Source organism: Nanorana parkeri, unplaced genomic scaffold (genome assembly GCF_000935625.1).
Source record: "Nanorana parkeri isolate BGI_ZX_2015 unplaced genomic scaffold, ASM93562v1 scaffold54, whole genome shotgun sequence".
In the NCBI taxonomy this organism is placed as follows: domain Eukaryota; kingdom Metazoa; phylum Chordata; class Amphibia; order Anura; family Dicroglossidae; genus Nanorana; species Nanorana parkeri.
In genome coordinates, this window is record NW_017306322.1 from 1,185,769 (window position 1) to 1,213,331 (window position 27,563).

The following is a 27,563-nucleotide window of genomic DNA, read 5'->3' on the forward strand; positions in this document are numbered from 1 at the left end:
CCCCTGGACTAAAGAGGAGAGGGATCTTCCAGCTATCGGCGCTCAGTTCAAAAGCCTGGATCTCTAATGGTATGGGGGTGCATAAGTGCGTATGGAAAGGGCAGCTTGCACATCTGAAAAAGGCAACATCAATGCTGAAAGATATATCCAGGGTTTAGAGCAGAATATGCTCCCATCCAGACGATGTCTTGTTCATGGAAGGCCTTGCAAATTGCAGCAGGACAATGATAAACCATATACTGCATCTATGACAACAGAATGGCTTCGCAGTAGAAGAGTCCGGGTGCCTAACTGGCCTGTCTGCAGTCCAGACCTTTTACCAATTGAGAATATTTTTTCTTGAAACTAAAAATACGACAAAAGAAGGACTGTTGAGCAGTTAGAATCAGGCAAGAATGGGACAACATTCCTCTCCCAAATCTCCAGCAACTGTTCTCCTCAGTTCCCAGACGTTTACAGAGTGTTGTTAAAAGAATAGGGGATGCTACATCGTGGTAAACATGGCCCTGTCACAACTTTTGAGATGTGTTGCTGCCATCTATTTCAAAATTACCTTATTTTTTTTTATTAAAATGGTACGTTTTCACAAATTAAACATTTAATATTCTATTTTCTATTGTGAATAAAATATGAGATTATGAGATTTGCAAATCATTGCATTCTGTTTTTATGTAGATTGACAGCGTCCCAACTTTTTGGGAATTGGGGTTGTATTGTCCTGTTTGATGCACAACGCAATCCTCCTGATCTGTGTTTAGTACGTACATATTCTTTTTATTTACTTGTGCATTTTTATTCCAGGTCTCAACGAATAATCATCACTTTGTGAAAGTTTGATTATCGGGTAAGTCTTATCCTTAGCTACATTCAGAAAAAAAACCTTAAGCTGACCATGCACTGCTCCAATTTTGAAGTTCGCGCTGTGGATGGATGTTTGGGGTGGGGGTGCCGCACCACCAAGCTCAGCAAACATTGAGTGGGTGGTGCTGCCAACTGCTGAATACAGTATCTGGCAGGGAAGGTTCCGTCATGCATGCTTTTTAGCATAGCTGGAGTCATCAATTGATTTTTATTGAAATCTAAATGTTTACATAAAAATGCAGCTTTTGCTGCAATACTCGCCTTCCTCCTGGCCATAACACAAAAAATGCAAATGCATTTTCTTGGTACTTATGTGTTTGAATCAATCTGCCACATCTTTGTCCCAAAAAAAAATCACCCCCTTTAAATTAGTAAGCCTTATCCCTGACTTATAAAGAAGAACCCGTGATGGACCGTTAAAATGTACTCACCCATGCTCATCTTAATTGGCAGTTTCTCTCTGCTGGCTGTGTCTACAAGACACCTTCGCAATTCCATCACTGCTTCCTTCTGTTTCATGCCCATCATGGACTCCCACAATGCCTTGGCAGCAGGCTCACTAGAAAGGAGGGGAGAAATATAATAAAACAATAACAAAAAACAACTGTTGTGCGAAATTAATTGTTTTCATTCGCAAAACTTTCTAGCAGCACGCAACAATCTGACTTCTGAATATTCTCATCGTAAATATAATATTAAGCTCCTTTACGTACATACTCATCTGGGCCACAGCTGCAGAATAAACCACTCTATTTCATTAAAAACACTTAGAAATAAATAAATCACCCGAAACCCACATGGCTAGAAATTTGCATATATTTTATATTATTTTGGCAGGTTTAAATATTACTGAAAATAAAAGAGATTGTGCAAATAATAAAAAAGAAATGTTCTGAAGATACAGATGACAAGAGCAAAATGACTTCTAGTGTTCAAACAAATACCACAGATAACAAACATTATATTCTATAGTCACGATCTGCAGCTGTTGTATTAATTGCACAAACATACAAACTCTGGAATTCTACATAGTGGGGTTGAATTACTCAGAGACACCGACCAAAGAAGCTCTGCTGACTTCCATCATCCAATCATGTGCAAGCAAAACTACCGTTTTCTTATCTTCCTTGCACACGACTGGATCATTTGATCTTTGCAAAGTGAAATGTTACCTCATTAACTAAGCTAAATGGCAACTTCCCCTGGAAAGTGCAAATTTCCTTGCAAAGTCAACGGGCCTATTTGCCTTTGGTAAACTAACCCTATTAAGTTAAAAAAAATGTAGACTATATAATTTAGACAGTACAAAAGATTGTCCATTTCACCAAGAAACATGAAGGAACACTGCAGTTTGGTAATAGCTAAGTGCCACCCAAATAACAAGCACCACTGGAAGCAGTACTGGGTGTGGTTTGTATAGGGCACCACTTGTGTTTAAAGCCCAATTGAAGCCACTGAAATTAATATTTAATTGAACAGACATTGTACTAGCAATCTCCATGTTCACAGATGTATCTCTACTTTTCTTGTTACAGTAGTTGTGCAGGTTGTCTAAATATGGCTTTCAGTTATTAGTGCTAAGTAAGAGACAGAAACACGCTCCTCTCTACCTCTGCAACACACGCCTTTGTAGAGCGACACTTGAAAAACGACACTTAGGATGGAAGAGGTGGCTGCAATATTTGGAGTCCAAGCAACTGAGCTGCAGGCAAACTGGCTGATAAAGAAGAAGCTGATGGGAGGAGAGAGCAGGAAGATGATCATATCAGGCTGCTGCTATTCTTTCACTGTCCTATAACAGATTAAGTGCAGGGTGGTGACAGCAGTGTACTTTAAAGCTGAATATCTAAATACACAGATAAAATATATTTAAAGTGACACTAAACTCAGCAGTTAAACCTAAAAAATGCATTCAAGTAACCTAATTAACAAAAATCTATCTTGTATAGATTGTGTATCACTCAGCTGTAGATCATCTCTGAATTGGTGCTGACACTTTCCTTCCTTCTGGAGGGTGGCTACTTTTGTTCCCCATGGCCCCTGTGTGTGTTGTACAGTAGTCACCACTCCAAGCTCACTCCTGTTATGGACTACGATCTCAATACAAATTAGTAAACTAAACACGAGATTGTCCATCACAGGAGGGAGCTGTTCAGCTGTTTCTCACATACCCATATGTGCCATGATAAATATTTTCTGCAGGCATTTTGTAGCTAAAGTGTAATCTGCCTTTATTTTGTCTTCCCTACCCCCTTATCAACATGCTATAGAAATTTGTAAATAAAATTAATCACTGGGTTTCTGTGCTACTTTATGCAATGCATGCAGATCATGGCTGGTGGGAGTTGTCAGTAGGGTGCTATACAGTACATAGCTTCCTGAAAATATCAAGAGCACTCAGCCCTGATGCAAGCAGATAAGTATAGTAAATACCAAAATTTATTGATGGGTAAATGCCAGTCTGGAGGATTGGGTGCTCCTAGGTAGATTGTCCTAGGTAATACCAGCATGTGATGGTGAGCCTCCATTATTGAGCATCCATTAAGCTGGTGCACTTTGCATTCTGTTGTTGAACCATATTTTTTGGATGTGTTTCCTCCTGTGGTCCCCCTCACCAAACTAGTACCCTATCAGGTCCACTTACCTTGTGATTAACAGTGGACAAAAATGTGTGGATTCCATAGCCACTACACAGCCTACTAGCAGGAATGGAATCCTCCCACTGCCAGCTGCTGTCAATCACAAGAAATGTGGACCTGATGGGGAACTAGCTTTTCAGCATCACACATCAGGCTTCACCCACTGTAAGCCTAAGGAGAGGCGGACCTGATGGAGAACTAGTGTATTGACATAATCCATCAGACTCTGCCGACATAATCCATCAGACTCTGCCTACACAACAGCTCAACTCTTTGGCTGCTGCTGCATCTGTCTGTTTGACAGGTGCAGTATGTGGGTAGGGAGCTCATAGTGTGCAGTGAAATGGGAGCAGGCAATTTCAGTATATAAGAGAAGCCTGTACACAACTGTGCAAGAACAAAAGGTAAAGCTGGAGTTTAGCTTTAAAGTAATATTAAACGCTCAAACTTTTTTTTTCAATAATAATCCAGAGCAAACAAATACACAATGCCCAGTAAGCCATTTCTTTACATTTATGCCCAAGCACTTAGGGTCCATTCAGACCATCTACTTTGGAGCTGTGCTGGCCATTGTTTCCAGTGCAGCCCCAATGCAAGACAAAGCAATCTGCCTTGTCATGGATGGTGCCCATTTACACCACCACGTTGCAGTAGGAACTCGGTGGTGTGCTCTGAAAAAAAGTAGGGCATGTCTTACTTTTTTCAATGCAGCGGGATGCGACGTAGCAAAACCAACTTTTCCCTCGCTGTGCCCTTAGAATTGAATAAAATGTCACTTGCAACATTTCAATTATGTTCTAACAAAATAAAAAAAAGTACAAAGTGCAATGAGCTTGGATCAGCACATTGGCACTGTGCTGGGGCACCACACACCAGACGCTATGCGATTAGCCCTTACAGTCATCATGTTTCAGAGTAGCTGGCTCCAGCTCACTCAGCTCAGCCTCCTTGAATTTTTTGTTGAGTACGAGATCACAAGGGGTGGAGCGGTCTGCAGCAGCTGTCCATCTACTAGCTTGGAGAAAGGAGGTAAGAGGAAGATGAAAGAAGGAGTGCGTAACAGGGAAATGTGTTGCCTTGTTGTGCCTGTCTCTATGTATGTAGAGACACACACAACCTACTAGCACACACATGGGTAGCTCCATAGGAACCTGCAAGGGAAAGGAGCCACCCTAAAACAGGATATCAGGACCAGTGCTGAGGGGAGCAGCTGATTCTGCAGGAAACAAAACTTTTAAATATCAAGTAGCAACATTTATTTTAAGTGATTTCATCAGCATTTGAAATAACTTAAAAACCTTTTCACTTTAATATCATTTTAAATCAGAATATGTCTTCTCGGTGCCCAAGCAACATCCTCTGCAAATCTGAAAGGGAGGTTGAGCAGCACAGAATTACGGTATGTGATAAGAAACTGCAGTGTCAATCAGAGGCTGCTGACTGCAATGGTAAAAAAGAAACTTGGACCAAAGATAGATTTTTTTGGAGCTTCGACGCGTAAAGCCACCTGCTTGGAACCTCGGCTATAACCAGATCCAGGGCAAAATAAATCCAGAACACACACACCAACAATTGAGAAAACACGTCAACAAAAAACTGGACACAGTGCCTTGGTGCACCAACAGTATAAACATTTATAGGGACTAGTTAAGAATCAAGTTTTAATGGTCCGGAGCTTTTCATAACTGCAGACACCAAATTACATTTGCATTTGTTAAAATCCCAGCAAAAGCTCGGAAGTCTCCCAAGATGTTTGCGGTGATTAGCCAACAGGAAATGCTAATTGCATAAATGTGTTAGGAAATTGCGGAGTTTCTTGAATAATAGGCAAGCTATGAATGAATCAGTCAAATTTAGAACAGAACACATTTCTAACACTATGTTTATTTGTTGGAATTTCTTCAACTGCTGGAAGATCATCCATAGGAAAATACAGAACGTCACAACGCTGTGCAGGCCCCAAAGCCATCAAAAGGTAAATACATTTGATCATCTTACGCCCAACTACAGATGGAAAGCATCAGTTTGGAATCAATAGATACTCTATTAAAAACAAACTGCAGTCCTGTAACTAAAGGCAAGTGTACATCCACATACAAGAGAGGTCAGATGGAAGCTTTCAGCACCGCATTAGACAATTACAATGACTTGTTAAAAGTTTTCAACCACATGTTGTAACAGAGCAGTAGCTAGCTCCTTTTGCGCCCAAGGCAAGAACAGAAAGTTGTGCCCCCCCAACAGATGTGTGATGTCACCCCGCCTCCAGGATGGCTTATTTTTTATTATTATTATTTTTAATTTTTTTTACTGATGGGGGGCTTCGGGGGAAATATCATATGTGTTACTTCAAGACCCTACGTAGAGTGGTAGACAAGTATATATGGAATCGCTCCAAAGCTAGGATTTCTCGCCAGACCCTCACTAGGACCAAACAGGGGGGAGGCCTAGCCCTCCCAGACTTCACCTTGTATTACTACCCCGCTGCCCTTAACAGAGTCTTGGACTGGACATTTCAGAAGGGGAGTAAACGGTGGGTCGACCTGGAAATTTCCCTGGCTGGCCAACCTTTGTCGACGATTGGACACCACCGGAAAATAGAGAGCTCCGGAACTCCACCTCCCCCCTGACTAAGTCCACACTGACTATTTGGTCTAAAATATATTCCCAGCTAGTAGGTCCTTACAATTCCCCTCTACTGCCATTGTTGGGTCACTCATTTTATCCCCCAAGCCGCATGGACAGTGGCTTTCGCCACTGGACCGATACTAAACTTTTTAGGTTGCATGAGGTCACACAAGAGTCGGGTCTTGTAACACTGCTACAAATAGAAAATAAGTTTGGTGTTCGATCTCTTGACGAATGGCGGTATCGCCAGCTACACCATTTTGTCTCCTCTCTTCCTAAACCGCTTAGATCTCTTAAAAACCTACATCCATTGGAGAAGTTACTGTCACAATCTGAATCTCCACCACATGGTTTGTCGGAAATATACAAAATTTTGCTTTCATCCCGGGTAAATCAAGCTCCGTCATACTTATCACACTGGGAGGCAGACCTGGGTACTACTCTGACAGGTCCTCAGAAAAAACGATTGCTCATCCTCAATTTTTCATCTTCCATTAGTACATATGTAGTAGAGGCCTCGTTTAAACTATTGGGGAGGTGGTACTACACACCGGATCGCCTGCACGCGATGCATCCAGTACATTCTCCAGAATGTTGGAGGGGTTGTGGACTCGTAGGCACCCACGGACATATATGGTGGTTTTGCCCTAAGGTGAAACCTTTCTGGTTGCAAGTTACCACTCTTATTGCATCTATAACAGGGCAACCCCCCCCTTACTGACCCTTGGGCATGCTTATTACACATGTCGGATGCATCGCCTGTAAGGTATAGGAAATCCCTGACGCCACATTTATTGAATGCTGCTAAGTTCCTTATTCCTAAATATTGGAACACACCTGTGGTGCCTCCAATTGGGGAATGGATACATAAAGTGGACTATGTCTGATGGAGGAACTTACCGCGGTGAGACAAGAACGTATGACTGCGTTTGAAACCATCTGGTCCCCCTGGGTTGCCTTTAAAGCTATGCCCATATATACACAGCTGGCCGGTGAACAAATTAATTAATATTACGGGGATTTTTTCGATTAAAACATAAAAGGTGTAAATATAGCTGACCTATGAATTGTCTACAAGAATAACGGGAACTGTAGAGTCTGTAGAGTTAGTCGCTCGTAGGGGGGCAACAATGGAAGGACTGAATGGGCTATTGTACGGATACCATCCCCCTTTTTGCTGAATAACCCCACTACACCCCCTCCCCTCATCTTTTTCCCCCCCTTTTACACTTTCTGTAAATGTGGAGCACTCTACCTGTATGATTTTGGTGCAGACACACGAGTAAAGCAATGTTTCATCATGTTGAGAGGCAGAGAACTGTGTCTGCTTATTAACGGCGGTCTGCACCTGAAATGTACTTGTTTTGTTTGAAATGTAACTGTCTTGTCTAACAAAATTATACTTTAATAAAAATTGGAAAAAAAAACATTTTGTAACAGAGCAGTAGCTAGCTCCTTTTGCGCCCAAGGCAAGAACAGAATAATATAAGACCTACCCCGAACTAGGTCTTATTTTCGGGGTAGGTCTTATATTACAGACATCCCCGAAGATAGCGCTGGGTCTTATTTTCGGGGGATGTCTTACTTTCGGGGAAACACGGTATCAGGGGTCTAAACAGGCATAATCCATCAGACTCTGCCCACCCAACAGTTCAACTGCTCGGCTCGTGCATCTGTCTGGGTGACAGGCGCAGTAGCTGGGTAGGGAGCTCAGTTACACTGAGCCTGTGATTTTATTAGGCTCCGTGTTACTCAGCTCCACTGAGGCCAACATATTCCTGTACACGTTTTCGACAATTTACCAACTCTTTAACTTCTAAGTATACTTACACAGGGAGGGAAATAATTAAAGATAGCTGAAAAACATCCAACGTCTCACAACAACTGCTTATCTGAAAATGTCCCAAGTGGTAAGATAAGAATATTGTTTCCAGTAGGGACGCACCGATTGTGAATTTTCGTTATCGAGTACGGATATTTATCTTTCGGTACTCGCCGATACCAAATACCGATACTGGTACTTCTACTAGCATGGAGCTGGCTTCCCGGGCATTTAAGAAGTCGGCTTCCCAGCCAATCAGCATGGAGTCGGCTTCCCGTCCAATCAGGAACCCGGGAAGCGGGTCATTACCAGCTGCCAAGCTTACTGATTTGCTGGGAAGCCGGCTCCATGCTGTTTGGGCAAGAAACAGGCTTCCCAGCCAATCAGGAATACTGCTGAATGAGCTTTGTGTACTGGAGTGTAAAATATTTTGGTACGAATACGAAGGAATACGCTGTGTGTACAGGGGTACCGACTGCTCTGCGGACATTGATCCTGGGAAATGAGCAGCGTATACTGGCTGTAGACCTCCCGGATGGCTGGGATACTGGTGACTAAGCTGTGTGTACCGGAGAGCAGACTTTTTTTTTAGTATAGATACTGGTGAGTGAACTGTGTGTGCTGTGGCGCAAACCCCTCTGTTGGCTGGGATAATGAGTGAGCTGTGCGTACTGGGGTGCAGACCACTTTATTTGCAGAGATACTATAGAATGATCTGTGTATACTGGGGAGCAAACTTCTTTATTAGTGTGGATATTGAGGAATGGGCTAGGTGTAACATATCACTGGTCTCTTCTTCTGCACTTCACTTTCTGTATGTGCTGGAAATTACTTTTGACAACCTTACGTTCTAGGGATACCATAAACCTCATGCACTGCATTAATCAACATTAAATGTCTATACAATAATTGAGTGACATGTTTGTAACAATTCAAATTTACACAATGTTTACTAATGGCCACATTCACCAAAGTAACAAACAGCCAATGCACGAATAAACATTATATTATTGCAGTATATTTTTATTCCAATATACATTATCTAGCCAAGTAAACTTAAACTGAAACTAAACTCAGGAGATAAATCTTATCCCTAATAACAAAATGTATCTAATTTGTGTATCACTCAGCTGTAGATGCTCAAATCATCTCTGAATTTGTGCTGACACTGTCCTTCCTTCTAGAGGGCGGCTACTTTTGTTCCCCCGAGCTCTCTGCTGTAATGGACTACAATCTCAATACAAATTATTAAACTAAACGTGATATTGTAGTCCATCAGAGGAGTGAGGTTGGAGCGGTGGCTTCTTTACAACACACACAGATCAGAACTTAAAAAATGGTTCTGATCCCACCATGCACCCTGGAAGTTCTGGGTCTAAATGTGTATACTGAAATGAGTAGCTCAGATGAAGGACGAGTCATTGCAGTAAGTTCAAAGTTTTTCATAGAGCAAGCTAAGGCTTCTGCCAACAAAGGGAGACTGGACCTGTGTGAGTTGTAAAGTAGCTTCAGCCGCAAGCTCGCTCCCGTGATGGACTACAATCTGAATACAAATTAGTAAACTAAACTTGAGATTGTAGTCCGTCACAGGAGTGAGCTTGGAGCTGTGACTACTTTTCAACACACACAGGGACCATGGGGAACAAAAGTAGCCACCCTCCAGAAGGAAGGACAGTGTCAGCACCAATTCAGAGATGATTTGAGGATCTACAGCAGAGTGATACACAAATAAAAAAAAAAAATGCATTCAAGTACCTCAACTAATAACAAAAATGTATCATTAGTTGATTTTTGTTATACATTAAGATTTAACTCCTGAGTTTAGTGTCCTTCAATAAAGTCCTTCAATGTCATTGAAGTCAGTGAAGTCCTTCAATGTGACCCAAAAATGCCCATGCCTTGGATGCTAATTGCATGCATTATTCACTGTATCGTGGGAAAACAAAATTCCTATTTTGTCCAAACTAAAGCAGCGATAGTTTCCCTGTGATTCTCCACTATGAGTTGCAGTTTTGTGACTGAGGTCTGTGAGGCAGATTTCAGAGATAGTCAATTATTTCAGCTCCTGCAGATTTTCTGGAAAAACAATATTGTGATCCCCATGGTTCCCTGACATGAAATGTTGCTACTATAATGATGTCTTGATTAAAGATAAAATTAAGTAGACCGAGTATGAACAAGCATTATCAGATCATCCCGACCTGGTTCCAAAACCTCAAGTTGTCTGGAGAGATACTTCTTGCAGACTCAGTTTCCCAAATGTACTTTGGCAAGGACACAACATGTAGAGGTTATTGCTTAACACATATGCCGGAGCGCCGAGAGAAAATCCAGAGAACAAAACTAACCACAAAGAGGATCCTTGCAGAGAAATACTGCTCCAAGTCTCAAGACTAAAAGGCAACATCCAATGATAGCACCATTTCATGCAATGGAAGAAATCATTTTAATTGCATTTAAAGTGTACGTGCCATCAAGCTTACCAAGTTTTGATGCACATCCTGAAAAGAACTTGGCACCCATATCTGCCCCATCTCTGCTAATATTTAGGCTATTTGGCATGCTTGACACCTCCAGCCTCTTCTCGAAAATCTACACTTTCAGGTGCTTGTGCACATGATTTCCATTAATTTCAATAAAAAGTTATTGAATGCACATTTTGATGCACATTACCATAACCTGAAAGTTTGAATGTGATTTCTGATGCAAAGAGAAAGGGAGTTATACAGCACAACTCTCTGGAGTTAAAGTTAATTGTGTCTAAGCAGCACTCTGAAAAATGCACATTTTACCTTGAAATCTGTCTGCCTAAACAATAACAAGGCAGATCAGTGCCTTAAAGTGACATTAAAGGATAAATATCCCCTCTCATCATACTCTTCTTTCCTGTAGTTTTCATGAGTCCCTCCAGCGCTGGTGCCGGTCTCAGATCAAGCGCGGACTCTAACTGGCACTTCCTGTCCCACAGCATCTGTCAATGCACGCTACTGCATTGACTTACCTTGTGTCTATCCTCGTCTCCCAGCCAAAGATCTAAACTGCGCATGCACCCGCCCCAAGATCCTTTGCGGCCGCCCGAGAATCTTCAGATGTTCGGACGGGAGTGTGCGGCGGAGACACAGGTAAGTTTGAACCCTTTTGAATTTTTTTTTATACTTTGTTTTTGCATATATTTAATGCTTGCTAGCAGTAAATATATGCAAACCCCCTGAGAGTTTAATAACCCTTTAAGCCTCATAGCTGTGTATATGCAGGGTAAGAGATCATCTAAGACACTGCTGTCCGACTATTAATCTCACCAGATTTGGTGTGAGATTTGGTGGTATTACTAGTGTGCTGCTTACTGTTCTTCTTGCTAGAGAGGAAGCTGTACCCGAGAACCTGCAGTGCAAGGATCACCCAGCTGCAAAAAGTACTTTTATCTGCTTTATGTACTAGCACCATAGATGATAGAAAAATAAACTAAAGACTTTTTTTCTATGACATGCTTTATTGTTAAAGTGACACTAAACTCAGGAGTTAAATCTTAAAACTGCATTCAGATACCTAATTGTTAACACAAATGTATCTTATTTGTGTATCACTTGGCTGTACATCCTCAAATCATCTGTGAATTGGTGCTGACACTGTCCTTCCTTCTGGAGGGTGGCAACTTTTGTTCCCCATGGTCCCTGTGTGTGTTGTAAAGTAGCCACTGCTACAAGCTCACTCCCGTGACGCACTACAATCTCAAGTTTAGTTTACTCATTTGTATTCAGATTGTAGTCCATCACGGGAGTGAGCTTGCGGCTGAAGCTACTTTACAACACACACAGGTCCAGTCTCCCTTTGTTGGCAGAAGCCTTAGCTTGCTCTATGAAAAACTTTGAACTTACTGCAATGACTCGTCCTTCATCTGAGCTACTCATTTCAGTATACACATTTAGACCCAGAACTTCCAGGGTGCATGGTGGGATCAGAACCATTTGCTAAGTGTCTACAAGACACCAATAAAAATCAAAGAAGGAAAGTGCTGCATCATTTAGCGCAAAAGGTAAAACAGTTTTGAGTTGATTTTGCCCTCCACATAGTGAATAAAATATCAAAGAGCAATCTGTTCACATTGGCCTTTTTTTTCTGGCCACCACAATCACTACAATCTCTTTCCCTAAAGAAATGAAGCAGCACACATTTTATTAACCCATGCAGTGGGGCAGCAAGTGTTAACTGCTCATTTATGTCTTCCATATGTGACACTATCACCTACTTGTTGTAAATCAGACTTGAATTGGGTGATTAGGGATTGCATATCTGAATTCAGCGAACTCCTTAAGGATATCAGCATGTCCCTAAGAGTGGAATCCGAGATGGGCTGGTGGGATATGGGGTAGGCCTCAATAGGTGCCACTAGTTCCCTCGTGTCATCCAGGGACGTACTAAGCAGGCTCACCTCCCTCTGATCCTCTCCAGGGGATGACATCCTCTGTCTTGCCAGATCTGGACTCCGGTCAGCAGGGGTGTCAGGCTGGGACGACCCCGAAGAGGAGCCTGAATCTGCCTGCTGCCCCGTCGAGGCCCCGCCGGGCGTACGCACTGTGGCTGATGTCTGCCGCTGGTCTCTTGCAGAGGAGCCGGCGCCATCTTGGCCGCCCCGAAGGAACGAAGAAGTCCGTCACTTTTTGCGGCCTCTTACCCCTTCGTTTCTGTGACCGTCTCATCCTCGGGGACCGGACGGGTCTGAGGAGGGTTCCGGTGTGGGTAAGTTATGCCCCGATCGTCGCTTTCAGTCGCCTCAAGGCCCGTTGCTGCACGGAGCTCTAGGCAGAAGCGTCCATGCAGCGCGCCAGCAAGCCACGCCCCCCCTCATTTATGTCTAAGTTAAAAAAAAAAAGTTATACTTACCCAATCCTTGACCCAGCCTTTAACCTTAGACTTCTGCAGCAGAGGGGAAGCGAGGCAGGAGGGACCGGTCTAAAGCTGGCCATACACCTTACAATTATCTGCAGATTTTCTGTGGTCAGATGGAAAAAGTGCAACAGACTGGCCCAGGTGGAGATTACTCCATCCACACAGTTAAGGTGCCCATACGCTGCACGATTCTCGTACGAGAATCGCGAGAAATCCCACGATCATACGAGAATCATGCAGTGTATGGAAGGTGTGCGACCGTTTCTACTGTACGGTTGCACGTCTTCGGTTGAACCAGCATGCTAGAAAACCCGCCGGGAATCGTACGATTCTCGGCAAGTTAGTGGCCTGCTGGTTCGACAACTGCCCGTTTGCAATCATCGTAAGCCCGCCCCCCATTACAGTCATCGTAAGCCCACCCCTCAGGGGGGCGGGCTTGCGATGATCGCAAGTACGATCTGCCTGTCCATGATGGGCAGATCTTATGTTTTTTTAAGCACTTTACAACCCTCGCAAGACAAAAGTCTTGCGAGGGTTGTAAAGTGTATGGGCACCTTTTAGTGTAGATGGAGGAATCTGTTGCACCTTTTCCATCTGACCACAGAAAATCTGCAGATAATTGTAAGGTGTATGGCCAGCTTTAGACCTAGACAAAAATGAGTAGTTAACTCATGCAGTGGTAGTCCCACTGCAAGGGTTAATAAAATTCACTTCATAACATGTAAAAAGGATTTCAAAAACCAAGACTGCTTTAGTTATACCATAAAAAGGCAACATTTATCAGGAACATTTAGACACCATTAGACATTTAGGCACCATATATATCTCGGCTTACAAATTCCCAAATGCAATTTTGGAAGGATTCCATGAGTCTTTAGATACTGAACACTTATCTGTGTGTGAACGGAAGATACAATGCACTGATAAATAGAGTGCCCAAGCTTTGATATTGGTGGAAAATATAAATGATCAAAAACACTGGAAAAATATCATGTAAACCACTCTCACTCTATACTTTACTAAATCACTAACTATTCATCTAAAAGGAAGAAGAAAAATGTTAAATATTTTAATTTAAAAAATCAGATAATTTATTAACACTGACTGAAGAAAGATTACACCAGCAGCTAGTGGCAGAAATATTAATCCCATAATTTACTAGATACCTTAAAGCTGGCCATACACCTATAGATTGTCTGCAGACTTTCTATGGTCAGATGGAAAAAGTGCAACAGATTCCTCCATCTACGCTAAACTGTGTGGATGGAGGACTCTCCCACTGGGCCAAGCTTCAGCATCTTGCTAGTTGGCCGTGTCTGCCTGGCTGTCTAAATACCTGAACAATCTGATTGGATGCAGGCATTGTTCAAGTATTTTGAGAGCCAGTGGGGCCGACTAGCAAGATACTGAAGCTTGGCCCAGTGGGAGATTCTTCCATCCCCACAGTTTATCCTAGATGATGGAATCTGTTGCACTTTTTCCATCTGACCATAGAAAATCTGCAGATAATCTATAGGTGTATGGCCAACTTAACCCAGGGCTAAACAAATCCCAGGAACCAGGTAGCCAGTGCTCCTTAAAAAGTACAGCTGGCTCTTAACTTTTGAGGATTTCTCTAGTTGTTGCCAATGGAGTTGGCTCCTAAAAATATTCTGCTGGCTGCTGAACTGACGGACTCCTCTATTTCATATTAATTTGTCCACTTCTGCTTTAAGCATAAAAAGTGCAAATCAGATGAAAAAGCACATAAATCAAGACAAAATGTACCCGCAAAGAAAAAACTAAATACACAGCGCCTGTTATCACTTAAAAAAGTTGTAAAGTCCCAGCATATACTATACAGTTATACCATCAGAATTGTTATAGGGTTATATAATATAGTTGTTTTGATAATGCAATCAATTCTGAAGGGCACCCCAGCACACCTTACTCAATGCACCTGTTTAACAGTTACAGACGGTAACATAGCACCAAGCACTGTAATATGCTTTCTTGCTAAAAATGGTGCATGCAACTGTTTTGATGTGTAAAACATGCTACACACCTGCCGAACATTGTACGATGCTCGGCGGGTTTTCGAGCATGTTCCTAAGATAAAAGTTGTGCGACCTTACAGTAGTAGAGGTCGCATGGCTTCCACACACCTTACGATAATCGCACGATCGTGGGATTTCCCGCGATTATCGTACGATTATCGCAAGGTGTGTGGGCACCTTAAGGCTGGGCACACACCGTACAACCATCGCAAGACTTTTGTCTTGCGATGGTTGTAAGGTAGTTAAAAAAAACGTACGATCTGCCTATCTTGGACAGGCAAATCATACTTGCGATGATCGCAAGCCGCGCCCCCCTGAAGGGCGGGCTTCCGATGACCGCAATGCCGAACGGGCAGTGTGCGCTTGCACACACCGGCCCGTCCGGCTTTTATCTTACGAACATGCTACATGTTCGTAAGATAAAAGTTGTGCGACCTTACAGTAGTAGAGGTCGCACGGCTTCCACACACCTTACGATAATCGTACGATCGCGGGATTTCCCGCGATTATCTCAAGGTGTGTGGGCACCTTAAGGAAGCCCATTTAAATAAATAGTCTGCCTTAATGCAATGCCCATTAACTAAGCAAAACGGTATCACTAGGCCCTTAAAGTTTCTCTTTAATTATATATCCAGATATTTTAAAGGGAACCTGTCAGGACGTGAATATGGGAGTTTCTGTGGCTGACCTAATTTTGAAAATCATGCTGCAAGGACATTATTCTAATCCTTTATTGGCTGCATGCTTGTTATATGTTAGCAAATCATGAAGAAAAGACCTGGACAGCTCTGGAACAGCAAGCAATGGCAGTTTTTTACAGTTCTGTCCTTACAAATGCATTGTGAAACAATTTCCAATTTGGAAGCAGTGATCCTGGTCAGGACACTATCAGCAAGGAGTTTGCATGTTCTCCCTGTGATTGGATGTGTTTCCACTCGGTACTCCGGTATCCTCCGACACTCCAAACACATGCTGGAAGGTTATTGAGCTCCTGTGTAAATTGGTCCTGTATGTATGCATGCATGCGAGATAGGGATCCTAGATTGTAAGCCCCTTGAGCGCAGGGACTGATGTGAATGTGCTCATGTGTAAAGCGTTGTGTAAATTGTCGACGCTATATAAAATACCTGCAATATATATATACTGTATATATAAAAACTGTGACTTGCTTCAACTTTCTATGAAGCTAGATACATGATCAAACATTTCTAACGCCTTTAAAACATTAGAAAGCGTTATATGGGGTTGTTGCACAATAGCATCCACTGTGTCTACAACAGAGATACCATTTTTGTCTGAAGAGGGGAGCTAACGTTAATAGAAAATGAAAGCAGTAAGAGGACAGTCTCGTGCCATTTATCTGTCATTTACAGTGTAGGTTTGAAGATGAGTAGTTTCTATTGGGCAGTAAACACAGTTTCTGTAAACTTACCTTTTTGCGACCGGCTACCTTGGATCCTACGTGGCATATTGGTCCACCCACCTCCAACCACACTGCAATCTGTTTGTTATTCAGGCAACACGGCAGCACCTCATTTCCCTCCAAACAGCTTCCCAGTGGTCACCATCCCCTCAATGTGGGCAGTATGCTCATGATTCAGCTTATTGGCATCCTGGTTGCCAGTTAACACCCTCTGCTTTTTCTCCTTTCTTCCCAATTGGTCCTTCCTTCCCAAGTATCTGATTTAAGCCCCACTGACCCTGCCCCCAACACTTGTTATAGGTTTTCTCTTGTATCCGACTACCTGCCATGTTGCTTTTATTTGATCCACTGAGTACTGATCCTTTCCCTGTTTTGACCACATTTTCACCTGCCGCCGGAACTGACACTTTGCCCGAATACTGACCATGTTTTTGCCTGCCGCTTGAACTGACCCTTTGCCTAATGAATGACCACATCTCGGCCTAGCACCTGGATAAACTGCGTTCCTCCCATCCTCTGTGGGCAATATACTCCTAGTACCAATATATACCTTAATCTCTTATTGCTCTGCTTCTAATGTAGTCTGGGCAATAAACATAGCATTGTGTATAAGTCCTTGGAGCAACAAAGTACTGGTAGGCCTGCTTGACTTATTGAAATGGGGGCTGCTAAAGGTGAAGCTACATGAAGCCATCTATATTCACTTACCACCCATGCAGGAGACAGCATTAGCTAATAAAGAGGATTTAATAAAGTACATTTTCAACTCTAAAATCCTCAACTTCAACCTTAATAAAAGTGTTGAAATCTGTGTGCTTACTGTGGCTGTGACAAGCATCCAGGAGCAATAATCCCCTCATTTTCACCATCAATACGCAGGTCTGTGAGTTCATCCATGTTGATCATCACATCACCTGTGTGTCCAGGAATACAGGGCAGAACAGACAAGATCTTCTCCACCAGGCTGTCTCCATGATGTCCAACAATCCCTAAAACAAAAAGGAATTGTCAACTAAAATGTTTATTACAGCAAAGAGTTTATTGAAGAAGCACATCCTTGGTGAGCTTTTTAGAATAACAGACCTTTTTAGATAAAAATCAAGTAATTTTGTGTGGTTGTCTATGTATGCATTGTAAATACTGACAAAACACCACATTTGTTGCTATGTGAAGAGCAACATGGTAGGGATCTTTGCTGTGTAACACTTGAAGGATCCAGCAGAGTAAGTTTTCAATAGGGTGGGTCATCCGACATGAAGTGCTGTACTCTATTCCCCTTAGTGTATATTCAATTGAAATAAAAAGGAGCATTTTAGCCTGTTCTACAGGAAAATGAAGGTTAACATATAATGGCATTGAAGGTGGCTAAAACCTGGTCTACTCCAACTAAAACACAAATGTGACTTAAATGCCAGCTTCCGCCAACTGAAATTTCAGTTTTGGAGTAGTAGCTGGCTGGCTAAATTGCTCATTGAGTTCAGTGTAGGGCTGCAACAACTAATCAACATAATCGATTATAATCGATTATTGAAAAAGTTGTCAACTTTTTCAATAATCGATTAATCGGCTTCTGATCAGTTGGCCCTGTTACCAACTCCACTGGCCAGTGTTTTCAGGTATGGCATACAGCTGTAGCCAATAAAGATAATTGAACACGTCAGTCTCTTCCAGACCTGATGTAGAATCAGGGCTGCCTTATTGCAATACAAATTATAGGAAAGGTCGAAGTGGTCCCTAAAAGAATGAAGGAATGCCTCAACCTATGTTTCCTACTTTCCAAAATGGGCTAGTCCGGGTTTGGCTAAACTTATGCAGTGGCTGACCAACTCTAGCAGTTTGTGTTCCCTTTCTCCAGTATAAGATAAATGTTTTATGGCTGGTTTCTACATTTGTTAAATCAGACCAAATTTAGAGCTTATACCCGAGATAATTTTTTAATCCTGGTTTGCAGACATGTATGTGTCTACACAGAACTGATGTTCAGTGCAGAATGCAGACAGGTTGAATATAAAATGGCAATGTTTGGTTTAGGATGTAGGCCCACATATTTCAATGCGTCGTAAAGCATATTAAAACTCACATTTTAAGGTAGGTTCGTGCAGTGTACTATATGAACAATACATATGTATTGTGGTGTATCGTTGGTACCCCAATGCAGTTAATCTTTTTCCAATGGCGAGGCTTATTAAATTGGACCTTGCACATCAGGCAAGGTCTGCTTGTTTAATGTGACCCTACTACCCCTTTCTTAAAGGGTAAGTTCACTTTCCCACAAGTTTGCTTTTGCTCCCACTACCCTAAGCAGGAAATTGTGTGGGAAAGCTCCCTACCTTTTAAAACTGCATAAAAGTGTAAAAAAAACAACCTGTGTGGTGGGAATAGTTAGACAATACACTCCCCTTCCCCCCAACTTCCATCCTACAGGAGATGTCATCCTTCTGTTAAAAAGATTCAGGGAATGTGGAGTAGCCCAAATCTCATAAGCAGACACTGCAACAGATTGTAGAGTCATATTTTGATTGCTCGGTGTCCTCCCTGGGGAGATTTACCCATGCCCTTTCCATTTGTCCTGGCGACCACTATAACCAGACCAGAATCACATAAGGAAATTCTAAATTTCCCTGATGTCTATGGCCCATACCATGTTCATTGAGAAGCTTGCAGCTTGTAAAGATGTTACAATGAACACATTTAATGCTATATGGACCACTTGGACAGGTTGCTTTCTTTCCCTCAATTTCCACGGAGACTGCCTGCACCTATGACCAGTTCAGTTCAGGGTGCTACCCAAGCACCAAGGTAGTTCATGCTGCTTTCCTTCACACTCCTGCAGTCCATCCACCCTCAAACTCCAAGTACATGTTTCCCCCTTCCTCGAGCGGTTTTCAGATGTTCAGTCTACCCGTGACTCAGGATCTGTTGCACCACCTAAACCTGTGATATTTCATAAAATATCACAATGGAAAAGAGTTGTTTTTTTTTTTTTTTTTAGATCTATGCATACGATTTTCCTTTTCTGTAGTATCTAATAAAAATGCATTGAACAAAAAGATGTCACCAGAAAATCTTCCAATGGGAACAGCTGTTCTATGAGAGCAAGAGAAGATTTCCCCTCACTTCCTGTTAAGAGTTTCTGTTACCTCTACCCAACGAGATTGAGACAAAAACAAAAACCACACACACAGGTTTCAATCATTAACCAACTACTGTTTCAGCTATATCTTTAGTGACTGCTACAGATATAGTAATATGACAAAGTGCCAGAATACAGGAGGTCTACTAAAGGAGGTGTGGGGGCCAGTGTGAGATGGGCACTAGGCTAGAAATGGCAGTATACCCATTTTTATGGATGACCAGTGTCACATTGAGGCATGCCTATGCCTGGGAAAATAGTTTGGTATGTGCACAGGATCTTTCATGGTAGTTTGAAGAAGATCCCGGTAAAGCTTTAAGTAATTTCTGGCACCTTATGGTTCTTAGGGTACAGATTCACTTTATGCATAGTAAGTTTACTGGCAGTGAAACATCACTTCATGATCACTTGCACTGACAGTCATACACTTTTCAGAATCCAATGAGCCCTAAATACTTTACTGTGAACTGATCTCATCTTAAATAGCATTCATTCACACAAATAAAATCTTCAGGCATTTGGGCTCTAAATTAGGTTGTGTTCATTTATTTAACTGAGAAACATAAAAAGACAGAATGTCCAAACACGAGTAGAATAGGAATATGTTTATTAAATCACATAAACATTCTAGTGTCACATAGTGACAACAAGATACACCTAAGAGGTGCAAAACATTTCTTAATGTGTCAGCAACACAGCAAGGTCAGACATATGTACTTGGCAATCCCCAAGCTAGTTATCAACTGAATCTGCCTTAAAACTGTATTTTGCTTCTTCTGTTGCTCTTTGACAACAACTTCCACAGCAGTGCAGCAGTTTGCAAACTCTGATCAAATTGTACTGGAGTAGCCATAAACCTAGACATCTTATTATGGGGCTTTCCATGTTGCTTGAACAATCTATTGCCAAGCCCAATGTGTACTTGTCATGCACATTCCCACTTTCAGAAAATCACTGTTTGCACAGTATTGGAGGGTGACACTGTAGGGGTACACTAGGGAAGGTGGGCAGCGCTGTGAAGATATTAAGTGGCACATTAGGATACCTGCTACGTAGCTTGGCCATTACTTTTCTTAATCACAAATCATTACAGGTTTACTAAAAGGGTCTATTGGGTTGCAGAAATACATTTATTCATGTACTCCTATGACCCAAAGTCAGCGGATAGCAAGCTAATGCAGCTACCTGCTGACTGCATAGAGCCACGCTGCATTCCAAAGGGTCCTGCCAATATTGCTCAGATCCACCCGGCTGTCTAAGTGACAGCTGGCTCTGACTCTCTAGATCCAGCAGTGCCTGTCCACCCCCGTCTGTCCCTCCAATGAGTGCTGAAAGATCAGAGAGAGGGGAGGAGGAATTCCTGCAGAAGGTGGTGACTGACAGTCACAGCTCTGTGCGTGGAGAAGGCAATGAGCTGAGTGATCAGAAGTTACATGATTGCTTAGTTCTCGGTATAAAGCAGCTGGCATACAGTATTCCACACTGGCTCTAAGCAGCTCTCTGTTTTGCTCTCCCTGCAACTCTTCTTTAACCCTGCATTGTATGTGGAGGAGGCAAGTGTGTGATAGCAGCCAGGAGCACCTTTGAGGCTTCATGGGAGAAAAGTCACATGGATGGAGGGAGTCTGCTGGAAAGAAGAGTAACACAAGTGGACACCCCACACTTAATGAGCAATTAGTCCTCACGGTGTGTGTGTGTGTGTGTGTGTGTGTGTGTGTGTGTGTGTGTGTGTGTGTGTGTGTAAGACTGAGAAGTTGATATACACTAATTTCTTATTTCCACAACCAAAAATTTGCTCCTTAAGTATTTCTGAACAAGTTGCAAAACAAAAAAAAGTAATTTTGTAAAGGTTTGTGCCATCTCATCAGGACACCCCAAGGTAACCTGGTTTCCTTTAGACGTCTTCATCAGACTGTGGCATGATACATAAACAGGCGCTGATCTGCAGACTTCGCATCCAGTGACACCGTGTTGTTGTTGACATCTGCCATAACAATGAACCAACTTTCCTATTCGATCCAGTATCAAAGTCCATCTCTAGGGACCACATTTGTTTTTTTTCTGATGACTTCATCCACAGGGAACCAGACTACTGAGGGCCTGTGCCAGGCACTCAACCCATACAATGCTGACCACTAACAAGTCTAGAACCCAGCACAAATGCCTGAAGGTAATCCTCATACCCGTCACATCCAGAGTCCTGTCTACGAAGACCAGTGATGCCTTGTTCTGTGCCTGCTTCCTTCGGTGCTTGGCCTGAGGGTAGTTGGCCAATTCTCCAGCAATGATCCTGCTGAGGTGACCCACTGAAAAACATTCCTCTCTGACCCCGATGCCCTCCATCACCTGGTTGAGTTCAGACACCAGGCTCCTAATCTGCGTCTGAAGCTCCGAGGGCAGGGAAGGGAAGTCCACGTCCGCCAGGGCTGGGAACCTCTTCTTGTCAGGCCGGCTGCGGTTCAGGGCTTGCAGGTCTTGATCTGGCAGGAAGGGGAAGAGGGCATGAAAAGCCGGTGCCAGGAGGAGATGAGGGCTGATCGGGGCCAGCAGCAGAGGAGCCCACAGTACCTCAGCGGTGTAGCCCATGTTACCCATCCACTGACACAGCTTCTCCTGCATCTGTTCCTGCACTGGCCGGGTCTCGGCCTCCCCGGGGCTCACTGCAGTCACCACAATGCAGTACTGGAAGGAGCTCTGGCTCACCACATCCCGTATAACATCCAGGGCCCGGCCCCGCAGGGGGCTGCTCACCACAAACACGGCTTTGGGCTGGTTGGAGGCTCCGGACTCAAAGCTGGAGAACTCCTTGACGTTGAGCGCCCCGGCCGCCAGGAAAAGCTCCGCGCCGCCGCACCAGTGCAGGATCTCCGCACACGCATCGTCCATGAACACCACCGCCCGCCGGGACTTGGCCACCACCGGCTCCCATACCTTCAAGCTGAAGGCTGCCAAACCCGAACTGTTAGCCATACTGACAGCTAGACTGACAGCACTGAGCGCGCACGGTGATGACGTTTCACAACGTGGCCGGGCGCGAACGCTATACGTCATCACAAACACATCACGCGTGCTGTGCTAGTTGAAGCGGGCTCCGGGTGAGGTGCTGCTAAAGTACAAACCGAGAACTGATGATCAGTCCACAGCCATTTACAGGCACAGTGCCGGCCCGGTTCTGAAGGCTTGTCAGCAAATAACTGTTCTTAATTGGTTGTGAATATATATAGATACACACACGACTTCCAAATGTATTTACTGTAAAGAAGTAATAAAAATGAGAGAGTAAATGTAAACCCGAAAGATGTATTTTAGTCTACTGTTGTACACGTACGTTTTCATGTGACAGCTGTAAGAGGAATATGTGGTGTTTTCTGGCATGTGCAGCGGTTACATCATCGGGGCCGGCCAATCAAGCAGTCACAAAACGTCAAACCCTGAAGATGGAAGCGCCAGCTAAGGAGAAGCACAGCGCTGGAGGGGATTGCTTTGGCACATTATGGCTAAAGCTCCTGGGGGCTCTACCCCCACTTTACTTCCGCTTTACAGCAAAACTCCGGGCAAATCAAATCTTAACACTTGCAGTGGGACTAGCCCTGCACTGCAAGGGTTAAAAGAGAACTATGGGGTAAGCGTTTTTCTCCATAGTTCTCTAGGGTCATGGGAGGACATAAACTAGCATCCTCCCGTGACCCAAAGCTCAGTATATTCTGCGATATACTGAGAGTGCTGCAGCCGGGAAGGATCCCAACAATACTATCGAGATCCAACCAGCTGCGTGAATGACAGCTGGCTCTGCCTATCTAGAGGCTGTGCCTGCCCCTCCCCTGTCTGCTTCACTCTGCGCTAGAGGGGAAATCCTGCAGGGAGACGATCGGGAAGTGAGAGAGCGGTGGTATGTTACTGCTCACTTCCTGATCAATGGAGACGACCTGTGACAGCTTTTTTATCATAGATTGGTTCTAACTGTGAGGATGAGTGGAAATCACTCACCTCATAGTTCTCCTTTAAGTAATTGTTTTGTCTAGGGGGGCTAAAATAAAGTTATACTCACCTGAACCGCAATCCCGGCTGGCTCCTACACTGCTCCCTTAAGCCTCTCTCCCCCTCCTCTCCAGTACTCTTAAGGTCCTTGCAAAAGCGCGCATAGCTGAGCATGCCGAGATGAAAAATGTCACCTTCAGCCAATGGGCTTGCATGAATAACCCACATGTCAGTACGCATAAAGTCCATTGAGTTAGTTATGTGAGCCGATTGGCTGAAGATGAAGTCTTTCTGGCTGCGCTCAGCTCGGCGCCTCACAGCTTTGCTTTGTTTCGCACTGCTTCACGTGTCACAGGCAGGGTTACACTGCAAATGCTAGTGACAAGAATCAATGGATTCTTGTGGCAGAAATCACCTGTGTGTGTGAATAGCTGTGGCGGGGAAGCTTTTATAAAGCAATGACAGGCTGACAGTGGCCACAGCTGTCCACATGCATCTGCACAGCCAGTGATTACATATGGCTAGGGACAGATGACTGGCCTGGACACAGACAGACTGCATTCAGGAACAATCATCTGTCCCTAACCACAAGTAATTGCTGATTGTGCAGATGCATGCTGCAATCGTGTTTGGGGTCCCTGGCCTTTGTGTACCTCCGAGATTCCTGCGATGACCTGACTCCAGTACCATGTGTATGTTCCCTGGTATACATGTAATCCCCACTGGCTGTTCAAATAAGTATTTTAGCACCTGGTGCCCGGACATGGGTGGATCCGTGGGACTCCAGGATTTCGTTTATGTCCCTGGGCAGTCTCGTGGGAAGCGGGACAGTTAGGAGGTATGTGAATCTAATACTGCCAAATGCTGAGCTGTTGCATGTAAAATAAGATATTCAGACATGGAGACCATAGTTGCACTTAAATTTTTTTTAAAGTCTGCAGTAGGGATGAGCTTTAGGTCTGGGTTGAACTCATGATCAAACCCAGGGGCGTAACTAGAAATCACAGGGCCCCACAGTAAAATCTTGTATGGGACCCTGTGATTTCTAGATAAGTCCACCTGATAACCCAAACAGCCCACCTGAGGGTGACCCTGCAGAGCCCACCATAGATTCTCTATGGTGAGCTCTGCAGGGTCTCAGGTGGGCGGTCAAGCCCTCTTACCTGTCTGGCCGATCCCGTCTGCCTCCTTCTCCTCCACGATCGCTTGTGGGCCCCGCCTCCTACGTCACTTGGCCCCACCTCCTCGATCACCAGGCCCGCCTCCCCATCGTTAAGACCTACCTCCTTGATCGCTGGGCCCCGCCTACTCCATTGCTGCCGACAACGGGCCCAGCCACCTCCCCCAAAGCTGGTGGTTGTCATCGACTCAGCAGCTGTGAGGAGGTACGCGCCGCTTCACATGTGAATGACTGCGTGTTTCTTCTCACAGCCGCCAGTGACAGCCAGCAGCCTGAAATGCAATGGCGGCCCGCACGGCATCAGGAGGATGTCCTGCACGGGGCCCCATAGCGGCCGCCTGGGTTGCTATGGTGATTATTATGCCACTGATCAAACCTACCCGGCAAACCTCTGCCTGTGCCCCAGCAACCAATGCAGTGTGCCCCAAATAGTGTCATTGGTTGCTAGATACTGGGCCGTGCAGCATCATTGGTTGCCATGACACAGACAGCCCTCCTGTGGCATCATTGGTTGTTGCAACCACCTGTATCCTAGAAACCAATGAAGCTCTGCATCCCAGCCACTAGCGTCCTAGCAACCGATGGCGCTGTGGGCGTGGCACAGCATCATTCAATTCTAGAACTTAGATGGCCCTGGTTACGTTTTACTTAGGCGTTACCTGAACCCGGTTTAGGGAAAGTGCAAGTGAACTGAACCCAGGCACATCACCAATCTGCAGCCTTCGTTGGAATAAAACCTGGCAATCCTGCCATGAAGGTACTTGTTGAGTGCAGGTCACATGATAGGTGGATGTGCAGGTCATGTGGAAGATAGACGGGGTCAAAGGGCATTTCTGTGCTGCATTATAAAGTCAGCAACAATTCCAACTTCCTTTTACAGGATTACAACGCTCTCTCCCTGCATTAGGGTTGCCACCTTTTCTTCAAGTGAAACCCGAACACTCAGGCGACGCGCAGACATTTTTTGGGGGAGAATAAGTCGTGGCTTATTCATATGTAAATAGCGGCACCCATTCGTATGTAAATATCACAGTTGAGACTGTTTTCAGTGGGGGGCCAGTAGCCCCTATCTTAATTTTGGTTTCCCGTCTGCCTGACATCTTGTGTCCGGGTTTCTGATGCCATGAAACCCGAACACAGCATTCAAAACCTGGACTGTCCGGGTGAATCCTGGACAGGTGGCAACCCTACCCTGCATACTAATTGTACTTCTCCATTATCACACTGGCTTCTGATGAAAATGACAAGTGACCATTTCAACACACATCACACAGCCATGATCCACTGTTGTCACCAATAGGAATACCTCCCTGACGAATATCATACAGCCATCAACAAGAGGTAGCTGCAGGACACCAGTAGCACTTGCATACAAAAAAAGATGAAAACAAGTATTTGATTAAAAAAAAAGTTATGAAACATTATTTATGATATAAAAGTGAAGCAAACAAAATCTGAAGCAGTTGCCCATGGCAACCAATCAGCTTCTTTCTTTAGTCTGTTCAGTTAAACTTTGAAAATGAAAAAGAGAAGCTGATTGGTTTCCATGGGCAACTGCTCCGGATACTGTCAGCTCCAGTTTTGATAAATTCCCCTCATAATATTTTAACAAACAAATTGAATTAAGCTAGGGTTTATATGCACTTTAATTCCCAGCATACAACGCCTCAACCGTTCAGCACAGCTGGAGAAGTCTACAGGTTATTTCGCTCCATGAGCTGAGCATGCGCATATTAACACCCCGGGAAGTTACCTTTGCCCTTAGATAACATGGCCGCCCGCAGTCTGTCTACTCTGTCACGTGATGTCATAGAGGTTCTCCAATCACTGGAAGGTAATGCGCGGCTCTGGCCGTCACAGGCTGGCCAGATCTCGCGATAGCTGTGTCTCGCGCCGCTGCAGGAAAGATGTCCGCCAGCGGAGAGGTGGTGGAGCGGATGGTGGTTTCGACGGAACTGAGCGGCTCCAGCGCTGCTGTCGCTGTTTCCTCTTCCACCTCCCCGTCCGCAGCCGCTGCCACCAGTACCGTGACCGCTGGCGGAGGCGGGGATGAGGAGGAAGAATGGCTCTATGGGGGTACGGGTTGTGCTGTGTGGGAGGAGGGGGGGACTTGTATTGTCACCTGTATAGAGGGCCCTGAGCCAAGGAGGTCACATGACTAGAAAAAGACCGTATATGTACGGCTGGAGGCGTCAGGAATCGGGCCGGCGTCATCATCTAAGAGAGTGGCTTTAACCTGTGACCTCCTGTCTGATCAATGGGTGCAAGTCACATGGTAGAGGGGGGGGTATGGGGTATCACGTGATATTTCTGTGCTGTGCATGTTTAGGTTTTATAATGTGTTTTATAAACAATTGATTTCTATCTATGGCTGGATTGCTGCTCTGTCTTATGACATGTAATATGTGGTGATATATGAATGGCCAAGGGGAGAGCAGGGCTGGACCAATGACTCTGTCACTTCTGTGTATGAGAGCTACCGCCACCATTCACTCAGCAGCTGGAGGTGCAGTGAGAGCTACACTATCCGATGTAAATAGAGATGTCGAAAGGCATAACATTGATCTGGCAATCAGGAAGTAAAAACACAAAATGAAACATGTGCCCGGAGTTCAGCTTTAAAGTATCTTTTTAGTTTTGGATAGAATAAGCAATGGATAAAAGGCTTATCTTTATTTCTTTGCTGCCACCATAACAAGTGTCCCCATTGAAAGATTTGTCCTCTTCCTGTTCTGTCAACCCAAAACTTTGGATATTTCCCCTTACTTTCAGTACTGGTGACTGGCCATCAGGACAGAATGAGAAGGTGAATATTCCCAGCGATAAAAACATGACGTGGGTTTTTACTAGAGGTGCACCGAAATGAAAATTTCAAAACCGAAAATGTTTTTTAACTTTTTCAAAAAAATTAAATTTTATTTAATTTTTTTAAATCTTTTTAATTTTTGTATATTTTTATTCGTTTTTTTTAATTATTTT

The 27,563-nt window shown here is 44.0% G+C and overlaps 2 protein-coding genes across 5 annotated transcripts in view; one reads left to right on the forward strand and one right to left on the reverse strand.

The window, feature by feature from the left end:
* The window catches only part of SCFD2 (sec1 family domain containing 2), a 357,431-nt gene extending 335,027 nt beyond the window's left edge, over positions 1–22,404 (reverse strand). The window contains exons 1-3 of the mRNA XM_018575955.1: positions 21,610–22,404; positions 17,114–17,282; positions 1,293–1,420 (exon numbers count right to left, since the gene is read on the reverse strand). Coding sequence (XP_018431457.1) covers positions 1,293–1,420; positions 17,114–17,282; positions 21,610–22,396 — 1,084 coding nt within the window. The 5' untranslated portion in view covers positions 22,397–22,404. The remainder of the gene's footprint in view (positions 1–1,292; positions 1,421–17,113; positions 17,283–21,609) is intronic.
* A 4,034-nt stretch (positions 22,405–26,438) lies between these two features.
* FIP1L1 (factor interacting with PAPOLA and CPSF1) overlaps positions 26,439–27,563 on the forward strand; it is a 58,723-nt gene continuing 57,598 nt past the window's right edge. For 3 of the 4 annotated variants that reach the window (XM_018575668.1, XM_018575676.1, XM_018575688.1), the window contains exon 1: positions 26,440–26,660. In XM_018575668.1, the coding sequence (XP_018431170.1) occupies positions 26,492–26,660 (169 nt within the window). In that variant the 5' untranslated portion in view covers positions 26,440–26,491. Of the gene's footprint in view, positions 26,661–27,563 lie in introns of all 4 variants that reach the window. The other variant, XM_018575680.1, reaches the window with a different exon arrangement.